Consider the following 12110-nt stretch of genomic DNA (forward strand, 5'->3'; position numbering starts at 1 on the left):
GAATTCGGAGTAATAATATCCTGACTGAGAAGATAGTGGATGAAGTTGGAATGGTCCTAGCACTTAGGAGCTAAGGCAGAAGAATCATCATGAGTTTGAGGCTAGTCCTGAACTCATAAATGAGAGCTTGTCTCAAACACAGACAACAGACAGACTCACACACACACACACACACACACACACACACACACACACACCGACACAGACACACACAGACACACATAGACACACACACCAACACACACACACACACACACACAGAGAGAGAGAGAGAGAGAGAGAGAGAGAGAGAGAGAGAGAGAGAGAGAGAGAGAGAGAGAACAGGCGACATCTGCACAGCATCAGTATCCACCAGATAAAGGGCAGCTGCCAGATGGTCCAGGCGTGGGCTGCTCCTGTTTCCTCTTTACTGGTGTGGACCTCTGGTACTAGGTAAGTTGATGCTTTCCCTCCCTGTCTTGTTCATCAGTTGCCTATCGGCTTTCCTAGTTATGGAGATGTCAACATCAGCATGTATGAAGAACTTTTATTCATTGTGACTGAGGTGAACAGAAGTAACAGAAGTGACTCAAGTAAGAACTGCATAAGACTAATTTTTCGTTGTCAGTATAGATGGACACTACACATTATGTGGCAGAATGATCTGGAAATGTGATGACAGCTTGTATTATTCATAGAGAAAAATGAACCAAGCTCCATGACTTGGCTCCTCCTACTGCTGCCCCTCTCTGATGCTCATTTACATCCAGCCACAGTTCTCTGCAGGGCTTTCTGTGTTGTTACTAGCAGGCTGAAGATGTCCAAGTTTGATCTCATAGCAGCCTGCCTAATTCCTCATCTGACACAATGGAGTTGGTTTGGGGTTTTTTCTCCAGTGCTTGGAATCTATCCTAGGACACTGTATATGCTAAATGGGCACTCTATCACTTGACTCTTTAGTTTTTAAAAAAGTAACCCAACCTGACAGCCCCTACACACAGTATCATAGCTTTCTGTGAGGATCAGCCATGATAAAGTCTGTGCAATGTATCTCAGCCAGTAAGATCTGCATCTAACAATGTTATAGATCCGTTATAGATGTGTTTAATTTTAGTCTGAGTTTCTAGGATGAGATGGGTATTTTTTCTGTACTTAATTTTTAAATTTACATTACTCTGTGTGTGTGTGTGTGTGTGTATGTGCGCACGCGCACACCACAGTACTCAAATGCTGCAGTGAGAGTGTGGCCAGAGGATACTTTGAGGAAATAATTCTCTTCTACCTTGTGGGTCCTGAGGGTTGAACTCAGGCAGACAGGCTTGGCAGTAGGGCCTTTACCCACTTTACCCATCTTGCTGGTCTCATATTTAATTTTTCAACTATAAAACATGAAAATGTGAGAAAAGTACAGAAACCAATTTGCCTCTATAAATACCCAGTCTTACAAGTCAACTCTTTTGCTGAAGAAATGAATATTAATACTACTAATAATAAGGGTGAATCCCCCAAAATCCAAATTCTTCCTTGTCTTTCCTGCTCTTTAGATGAACAGCTGTTCTGAAATGGGCTGTAATATCTCAAAGCATATAATCCTATTTTCTGTGTCCACAAACATATGACCTTCTTTTCTATCCTTAGGTTTTCCATAGATGGCAGTATAAACTACTACTAGTCACTTCACAATTAGTTTTTTCATCCAATGTTATGTTTTGAGATTTACTTATCTTAGTCAAATCATTCTAACCCTTGTTCATTTATATTACTTATATGACAACGGAGTCCCACTTTTAGCATTTTTTTAGTTCTAGTTTTTTTTAGGTTGACACAAACCCAGACATATCTGGTTTGTTGCTTTCATCAGACAGGCTTGTGGGACATTTTCTTGATTGCTAACTGGCACAGGCCCACTTGGAGCTCCTGGAGCCTTGGTCTCACTTATGAATGAGCTATAATCTATAAGCAAAATAAATCCCTTTCTTTCAAAGGTGCCTTTGATCATGAAATTTTATCACAGCAACAAGGAAGCAACTAATATCCTGAGTGTAAAAGCCCCTACAATGTCTGCCTGTAGGAGACATAATACGTGGGACTTGGTTCTTTGTAAGAAAGCAATAGAAACAAAACCAAGACAGAAGGTGATGATCTGTGTGCGCAGTACTGAAGAGTTTAACTGAGGTATTAAGTTCAAAAGCTGATGCAAGCAATGGCGCCAGAGGTGTGTGGAAGGAGGCTGGCGTGCATACTGAGATAAGGAGTCTTCTACTTCCTTCCTTCAGGCTGGGCATAGGAAGAACCATTCCAAAAATTCAAAGAAGCCCTTTTGACTTTATACCAGGCTCCAAGGCATCTGGGTAGCAGCAATAATGTCTATTTTTGAGAGGCATGGTGGTGCATGCTTCAAACCCAGCACTTGGGAGGCTGAGATTCTGGAAGACTGCGCTCCAGGCTAGTCTGGGTTACCTAAAGAGATGCTGCATCAATAAAACCGATGCTAAGGAAGTTGCTCAGTGTTAGAGCGCAGTACAAGGCTCTGGGTTCAACTCCCAGGACCACGCCCTGCTCCCTCCAAATTTATCTTCATATAAGACATGAGAAGTTTTGCTTTTTTGAAGATGGTAATTATTTAGGAGAAACGAGAAGACATGGAGATATGCTCTCTCTCCAGAACTTACAGTGCCAAGATGTCCCTCTACCCCCCCCCCCCAAGATGTCTTTAACAAAGCAAAGACAAGCCAGTTTTCATTAGTGGATAGCCTCGCTTTTTAAACATGTTCTGTTAACAGGCACCACACTGAATGCTGGAAACTTCAGTGATGAGGTTAACATCGTGCTAGGGTGACTGAGAACACTTATTTTTACAATGTTGTTCTTCTGTCCCTCTACCCTATGAAAACTACTGTGTCTGTAATGGTCAGTACATTAGAGAGGCTTGTTAGCAGATGTTATAAAACAGTTTATAAGATTTTTTTTGTGTGTGTGTGTGTCATACACGGATGGATACTCAGCATTATTTATCATCCATGTGTGTTACTATGGTGGAAAGTGAAGGAAAAAAGAAAGGTTTCAAAAATCCCCCTCAGCTCCAGGTGACCCTGATGCTGCTGCATCTGTCCTAGCCCTGGAACAGGTGTCACACAGTGGTGCTCAGTCAGGGATGTTTGTTAGACTCACTGGAGAGCTACAGACACTGTCCTGGCTGAACTGATGTGGGTAGAGGCTAGGATCCTAAAACAATGTTCCGCAGATGACTTTCATGGTACTTAAGAGGAGAGTGCTGCTTTTCCTTCGAGCTGTCCCAGCTCGTTAGTACCTGAATTATACACTACAACACAGGCATGGGGCCCGGCTTAAAACCTCTGATCATCTCTCTTGGGCTCAAGCATTTGCCCCCTCAGATGATATGGATGCTGCTGGTTTGAGGTTTACTCTTAAAGAAACATTGTTTCATACCCACTGACCCTTCTCTAATATTTAGAGAGAAGCTTCCAGAATGAACACTTAAACTGTTCCTTAGTCATGTGACATTTTAGTACAGGATTAGTTAAAAAATTATTTCTTTTGCTGAGGCAATCCATGTCATGATTAGAAATAGTCTAATATAAATTATAAATCCTATAATAGCTTTTGTTTGATCTTTTAAAAAGTGAAGTTTCTTAAACATGAAATCTAGTAGAGTTTAGTGGAAAACCAAGAGCCAACTGACTTGTGCATTGAGTGGCTCCCAGAACCAGAGCAGGCTCTAAGAATGCCAGCCAGCCATGCGATCAGATAGCAGCTCCCTGAAGCAATCATCAGTACATTTTCTGGAGTTTTAAAATGTATTTGCCAGACATCATCTCTGAAGCAGCTGGAAGCCAGCTGATTGCTCAGTGATGGTGTTGAAGGTGCACCAAATGTTAGTCCAAATGACTGAGGCTGCTTTTACACAACTGCCATTAGCAGAAAGAGTGGTGTCAAGGGACCCTGCACACAAAGCCTAGCTCTCCCGGCCTGTGCTTTGCCATTCTTACCTGTGTGTACATTTAACGCACCTGCATTAGGGTTCTTTAGAGGAACAGAACTGATAGAATGACTCCCTCTCCCTATTTAAATAAAGGAGTTATTAGAGTGGCTTACAGACTGGTCCAGCTAGGCAACAATGGTTGTCTAGCAGTGGAAGCTCCAAGAATCAGCATCTGTTCAGTCCGTGAGGGTCTCAACTGGTCTGCAGTACACACTGGAACTCTGCAGAAGTCGGCGCTAACGCCAGGGAAGGAACGGATTTGACAGTGAGAGTGAGAGCAAAAGAGAGCATGCTCCCTTCTTCCATGTCCTCTTTATAGGCTGCCACCAGAGATATGATCCAGATTAAAGGTGGATGTTTTCACCTGAAAGATCTCTATTAAAAGTGGGTCTTTCTGCTTCAAATCCCTCACAGGTGAAGGCAGCCATTGGGTTTTAATCAATTCTACATGTAGTCAATTGACAACTAAGAACAGCATCACAGGTCCACAAGCAGATGGCCATATGTTTTGTTGTGGAAAGCAGACACATTCTTTAAGTGATAAACTTGACAACGATGCTAAAGGATTAATTTTTCAATGTCATGACAAGTGCAAATTCTAAGTTTTGACATCTATTTTGAGGCCCTGAACAAAGCTTTTAATCGATGTATTATACATCAAATTGATACTGTTAACTTATGATTATTCAAATTAATAAAATATTCATAGAGAAATGTCCAAAGTTTTACATTTCCAAGACTTGTGCTCCCCACCCCATTAATTACCATGCCTAGAAGCTCTTTAGCAAAAGCAGCAGTCATCAGGCTGACGGGATCTGACAGGCCAGCAAGGCCCAATTACACTCGAACTCTGTGCCACTTTGATGTCCGGGGAACGAAGAGAGATAGGGGCCAATTGGTTAGCACATTATGTTAATGACTTGATTTAATCCCGCCACTAAACTTTATGTAGCCTGTTAAAAAAGATGCTAACACTAATTATACCACTTTGGAAAGGAAAGGAGGGGACAAGCATTTCAACTGACAAAGTGAAGCTCATAAATGTTGTAAATGAAATGAAACAAAATGAAGTAATCTATGATTAATTATAGATCACAGCCATGAAGGAAAGAGAAGGAACCGAGGAATGTGCCTAAGTGCTAGGAAATCTGTTAGATTCCTTTTAAGGATCAACATTCCAGGAAATAAGTACGAGCTGTTAGGATCTGTTAATATAAAAATAAAAGACACCAAGTGATGTTAAGCTGCTCACACAGGGACGCCAGAGAACTCAAACCCACAGTGGAACTGGCATAAGTCGGACTGATCTAAGACACGACTTCTTGTCCTAAGTGCAGTGTCATACAAGGAAGCAGTTTTAAAAGTCTGCAAAGAAGGGAAAACTACAGGGTGTGGCTACGTACGGGTCTAAACTACTCTTTACATTGAACCTACCTTTCAAAATGCATTCCAAGTACACAGACTCCTTAAGAATGGGAGTCTAGATACCTCTGTGGTCTTCTTGTTGCTCCTGCAGAAGGGAGCTCACAACTGTGTGTGACTCCAGCTGATCTAATAAGACACCTTTTAGAGCTGGCTCCTAACGTCCTGTCCACCCCGTTCTCCTCACACTAATCAGCTGTTTCATTAGGCAATGCTCCAGGACTGGCATATTGGTGTAGGCCACCCTTATCTCATCTTAATTCCCCAAGCCAGGCATGCTGGGTATTCTTGGAATCCCAGCTCTTGGGAGACAGAGGTAGCTGCTCTACAAAGACTCTTACACACACACACACACACACACATACACATACACATACAGAGAGAGAGAGAGAGAGAGAGAGAGAGAGAGAGAGAGGAAGAGAGAGAGGAAGAGAGAGAGAGAGAGAGAGGAAGAGAGAGAGAGGAAGAGAGAGAACATTAAAAACACTTATAGATAACCTAAACATATCTCCTCACACATTTAATCATCTCTAATTGCTCATTATACCCATATAACAAATGCCATGTAAACAGATGTGTTCTAAGGAATAATGATGAGGAAGACATAATTCAAAAACCATGTTTGAGCGAGACTAGTGGAATCTTAGCTATGGAAGCCCAGCAGGTGGTGAGTTTAGTTACAGGGACTGTTTGTTTTATAGCTGTCAAATTTCAGTAGGTACTATGGAAAGGAAAACCACAGATGTGCTGGCTGGCACACAAAGTAGTCAATAGCACATCTGCTGCAGTCTAGATATGCCATGTCCCTCCAAAGGCCCATATATGACTTGCTGGTCACCAGCTTGGCACTACTGGGAAAAAGAGTCTCAAAGGAAGGTTGAGCTTTGAGATTCTGTGACAGAGGCTTCCCCTTACCTCATCCCTGGCCATTCTGCTTTCCTGCTATGATTGCCTTCTGACACAGACCAGAAACAACAGGGCCAACTGGCTGCAGACTAAATTGCTGAAATAGTGGCCAGACAAACTCTTCATAAGCTGGTTATTTCAGTGTTCTATAAGCATTGACAATTTGACTGACATTCCCCCACACCCTTATCCCTCAGGCTGTGCTGTCCTGAGATTTCTACTCCATGTAGCTCCTAAAGACATTTGGTGCACTAATAAGCCATACATATTTTAAACTTTAAAACTGAGCAGTGCTGTAGCTCATGAGAGACTGGCAAGATTACCATGAGTTCAGGCTCAGCCTGGTTACATAATGAGTTCCAAAACAGCAAGGGCTATGGTTTAAGACCTTGTTTCAACAACAGCAACAGCAGCAGCAACAACAACAACAGCAGCGATAGCATGCCAAGCACCACCACCACCACCATCACCACAACTATTTCCTTCTTCTTCTTCTCCTCCTCCTGCTCCTCCTTTTTCCTCTCCTCCTCCTGCTCCTCCTTCTCCTTCTTCTTTTTCAACAACTACTACAACCACTACAACTACAACTACAACTACAACTACGACTACGACTACAACTACAACTACAACTACAACAACTACTACTACTTCTGTTAGTATTTTGTCTAAGCTCTGCCACACAGTTACCTGGCAATTGCCAGGTATGCCTGACTCACTATAAAAGCGGTGGTTTGCCCCCTCCTCTCTCTCTTTTTCTTGCCTTTTTGCTCCTACTCTGTCCCCTTGCCCCTTCTCTCATATCTCTCCATGTGCTCATGCCTGGCTTCTACTTCTCTATTCCTCTACTCTCTCTCCTCCCCCTCCCCCTCTCCCTCCTTTTCTCTTCTCTTTCTCTCTTCTTTCTCTTCTCTTCTCTTCTCTTCTCTTCTCTTCTCTTCTCTTCTCTTCTTCTTTCTCTTCTCTTCTCTTCTCTTCTCTTCTCTTCTCTTCTCTTCTCTTCTCTTCTCTTCTCTTCTCTTCTCTTCTCCTCTCCTCTCCTCTCCTCTCCTCTCTTCTCTTTCTCCTCCCCTCTCCCTCTCCCCTCCTCTCCTCTCTCCCCCCTCTCTCCCCCTTCTCCCTCCTCCTCTCTCCTCTCTTTCTCCCTTCTTCTTCTCCCTTCTCCCTTCTTCCTCTCCTCCCCCCCCTCTGCCTTTCTCTGCCTTTACTACCCTCTCAACTCCCCACGTCCTGAATAAACTCTATTCTATTCTATACTGTCATGTGGCTGGTCCCTCAGGAGGTAGGGATGCCTCAGCATAGGCCTGCGGAGGCACCCCTTTCCCCCATACCTTACCACACATCCACGAAACATATCCCCTCTATCTTTTTCTAAACACATTAACAACAACTACTACTACTGCTGCTACTGCTACTACGCTACTGCTGCTATTACTGGTGACACAATACTTCAACCAAAGTTAATGCTAGCAATAATTCAGCAAAATGACGCTTTCCCCTGTGACATGATATGCCAGGAAAAAACTGAGAACCAAAACCAAACAAACAAAAATCCCACCCTCATTTCTGTAGTATTCCCATGTGATAATGGTCTTTTGCTCCTGGTGAGATGACTAGGTGCTGGTCTTCCCCCAGAACGTGTTGGACTAAAGAGTTTTGACTTTTGGTCATACTTCATAACCTCCAGAAATGTCAGGGGGCTGAGGGTCAACCTGACTATCATTGGCTAATGATTTAATTCATTATACCTATATAACAGAAGTCGAATATAATGCTCTAAGCTGTGAAAGTGCAGATCTCTGAGACAGCAGAGGACATATAGAGTCCTCTAGCATGGTGGGCTCAGGCACGGAAGACCATACATCTCCTAAAACACCCTGTCCTAAGTGTCTTCACCTACATACATTATGTACAGTAAAAGCAAATAAATGTAGCCACTGTATGAGTTAGCTGAACCCAACAGAGTTGTTGGGACCCCAGTTTGTTGTCAGAAGTACAGGTAAAATACTTGGATTGAGCTAGGTATCGACAATGGAGGTTCAGTCCTGTGAGACTGTTCCCTTAAATTGTAGCTTCTGATACTGTTTATAGATTTGTCAGAACTGAAGCAAATTAGAGATCATTCATCTGGTGTTTTTTGAAGAAGTCCTTGGTGTATGGGGAAACCCCCACAAACATCTAATTACAGATGAGAGTGCAGTAGGAGGAATAGAGTTTGTTTTATCTTAGGTACTCAGAATTACATAGCAACATTCTCTTGTTACTGTGAAGTTCTTAGAGGTGAAAGGCCAGTTTTTTTTTCCAGTTCTGAAATAGTTCCTAGCAGTTCTATATAAAAAAGTATGTATTTATATATTAGAAACAAACATGTATATTAATACATATGTGTAAGGGCAGAAGAAATGTAGCAAAATGCCAACAATATATAGACCCGAATAAAGGATATACAATTGTCTATGATTTTTGAAATCATTACAGTTTTAAAAAGGTTCCATTTTCACATTAAATGATTTGCTAAAGTAGCATTCAGAAAAAAATGACATAATCAATAGGAAGTATGCACATTACTGTCTTAGTCCATTTTCACAAATGTTACAGATGGGGTAATTTATAATTGCTGAAACCATTTACAGTTCCAAAGGGTAAGGAGGTCAAAGGTCAAGTTGCGGGGGGTGGGCATGGGGAGGGGGTCTGGTGTCTGCTCTGTGTTTGATGAAGCCTTGATGCTGTGTCCTCCAGAGGGGGCATTGTGTTTGCTTGTGGCGGGGAGCAGAGGTACCCCTTTTCTTCCTGCCTTTTTAGATGAGTGCTAATCTTATTCATGATCTTAGAGTCCAGCCAACCTCCTTAGGCCTCAGTTCTTAACACGGCTGCCCTGGAGGTGAAGCGTCAATACTTCCCCATGAATTGTATTTGGGACAGCAAATTGAAACTGCACTGGCCAATTAAGTTGGAGAGCTGTTTGTTGTGGGTCTTGCACATTGCAGCATGTTTAGTTTAAACCCTGACCTCTGCCCAGGAGGTGCCAGGAGCAGTTTCTCTTAATGTGACAATCACCAATGTTTTCAAACATTTCCAAATATGCTGCTTTGATGGTGTGGGATTGTAAAAAATAGAAAAACCTTTTTTCTGCATTCAAGGTTAATTAAAGATGGTGGATAATGTTTTGAAAGTAAGATTAACTGCTACACTGCACTGTTGTCTACTTTAGGCCAACATCCAAAATATCTGTTGTTCCACCGCATTGTAAATATGGCCTTCTCAAAGAGTGGCTGCAGCGTGGTGTATTCTCACATCCCTTGCTGTACTCCATGTGAGTATCAATTTCCTTTTGTCTCTGAGATGGCACAGCTACATCAGGACCCTCTTTACTGTAGGATGCAGGGTGTTAATAGTCCAGAGGTTAGATGTGACTAATCTTCTTCCCTTGGGATGTGCATTTTCAAGTGACTATCTTTGGCCAACAAGAAAATGAAGCAGGGCTGGAGAGATGGCTCAGCAGTTAAGAGCACTGACTGCTCTACTAGAGGTCCTGAGTTCAATTCCCAGCATCCACATGGTGGCTTACAACCATCTGTATTGGGACCTAATGCCCTCTTCTGGTGTGTCTGAAGAAAGCAAAGTGTACTCACATATATAAAATGAAGCTGATAAAGTCAGCTAAAGAACTGAAAGGGAAGAAGGCAGGCATGCCAACTCACTGCACATATGTCCTTTAGGATTGCTAAATTTCTAATTTTAGAACACTTCAAATTGATCCTTTCAACATCCTTAACTAAGGAAATGGCTGTAGGCAGTTTCTTTCTTTTAAGATCAGTTTATTCATTTGAAGAAGAGAAGGTGGGTCAGAAAGTAGCTAAAGAATTCAAGTGTTGACCCACTCAGTTTTGATATGGCCTCTTGATATTATTTAGAATCTAACTGATGAATTATTAACACTAGTGGGCTGAACACTAGCACATCTTCTCGATCAGCATAGAGGTTCCCTAAAAGCAGGAGCCTGGTACTGTGTTGACTACCATGGTAGGCAGTGAATCCCTGGCTTACAGCATGAGGAATGAGTGCTGTTTATAAACTGACAAGATAAATAAACTCTTACATTACTGTCCCGATAGACCCAGCATTGATTCAATATCTCATTTTTTATATTCTTGTATTCAAAGACTAAATCATTTATGTAACAAAAAAAATCAGGTTGAAGTAGGCACTGTCTTACAGAATAAACTACTGAGACAAAACAAAACAAAAAAATCAAACATTCAGACATGACAAATGGAAGGTTCTTAGTGAAATGCTGTGATGGTTGATTTTATTTGCCAACCTGATTAAACCATAGGGTAGCCAGACATTTAGTCAATTCATAATGGTTGTGGAATAATTCATGACTTGACAACTGAGTATCTCTGATGTTCTCCTGTATAGCTTAAAATCTAGGTAGATTCAATAAAGCATATTAATCTCCCTAGTGTGGATGGACTCTGTTCAATCAGTTGAAGGGATACTGGCACCAAAGGCTGAAGAGGCTCCTTGCTGGGCATGGTGATGCACATCTTTAATCCCAGTACTTGGAAGGTAGAGCCAATTAAATTTCTAAGTTCAAGGCCAGCCTGGTCTCTAAAGTGACTTCAGGATAGCCAGAGCTACAGTGAGACCCTGTCTCAAAAATCACACTCACACACACACACACAAAAGAACAAAGGGAGCTCCTTGTGCTAGTGTGTCATCAAAATGGACAGGCCCTCAAACTTGGCCTGAAGCAGATTAGATTCTTGGTTCTTGAGCCTGCTGGCTTTCAGATAACGCACACCAGTGGATGTCCTAGTTCTCAGGCCTTTGACTAAGTCTGGCAATACATAATCTGTTCTGAATCACTAGCTTGCTGACTGAAGACCTCCATTACAGTAGCCAAGTCTTTTAGTTTTTTAATCTATCAACTGTCTGTTCATCTGTCCATCTATCCATCTACCCATCTATCTATTGATTTAATCATTTCATCCATCCATCCATCCATCCATTACTTGTGCTTATGACTATAAAACCAAACTTCACACAGAAAACTTATTTCCTTACTGATATTATTATCAGTTTTAATGGTAGGCTGAGAATTTCCATTCACTGGCTTGATAAGATTATTGAACAGTTTACTATTTGATTAAGAAAAAAATATTAACTTTAACTGAGCACTATATTAAAACTGCTCAGAAATATAAAATTCTTTGATTTATCAATTTTGAGCAATGAAAATTCCACATACATATGAGGTTACAACAGGTTAGATAATATTAATATAAGTGGTGATTATATGCTAATTATAGTAATGCAACTTTAGAAAGATGAGATTTCTTTTCTTTATCAAACACATACTAGGTGTCTGAGGCTGAGTGATCATGAGGACCAGAAAGAGACCTCTTAAAAAACAAGATATAGAGTTAGTGAGAATGACCCTTGAGGTTGATCTCTGGCCTCTACACATATGTACAAACGTGTGCCTTCATATAAACATGTCCACACACACATATAAACACACAGGGAAATTGTATCAGTACAACTGTCTTGCAGTAGACACATTAAAATGTTTTCAGAAACAGAAACTTTTTTGCCTTAAATTTCCATTTATGCTGAGAATGAAAGTCAGCCTTAGTTTAGAACGCTGCATGTGGCATTGAGGTACTCACCTGTTTGGTATTTGTGGAGACAGAACTTGGAATGATACAGTCATCACTGTCTGAAGCTGATCTGTCTTCATCTGTCAGAAAATATGAGGCGACATTTACCCAGGTCAGTCAATCTATGTATTGTACAT

The 12110-nt window shown here is 41.5% G+C and overlaps 1 protein-coding gene across 7 annotated transcripts in view; it reads right to left on the reverse strand.

Annotated features, from left to right (window-relative positions):
• Nucleotides 1-12110, reverse strand: part of Rpgrip1l (Rpgrip1-like) — a 96262-nt gene that overhangs the window by 19697 nt on the left and 64455 nt on the right. For all 7 annotated transcript variants that reach the window (XR_003947280.1, NM_173431.2, XM_006530994.4 and 4 more), the window contains one exon: nucleotides 11983-12053. Coding sequence is in view for 6 of the 7 variants with exons in the window: in NM_173431.2 (NP_775607.2) it covers nucleotides 11983-12053 (71 nt within the window). In the remaining variant the exon portion in view is untranslated. The remainder of the gene's footprint in view (nucleotides 1-11982; nucleotides 12054-12110) is intronic.

Source organism: Mus musculus, chromosome 8, assembly GCF_000001635.26.
Source record: "Mus musculus strain C57BL/6J chromosome 8, GRCm38.p6 C57BL/6J".
NCBI lineage: Eukaryota > Metazoa > Chordata > Mammalia > Rodentia > Muridae > Mus > Mus musculus.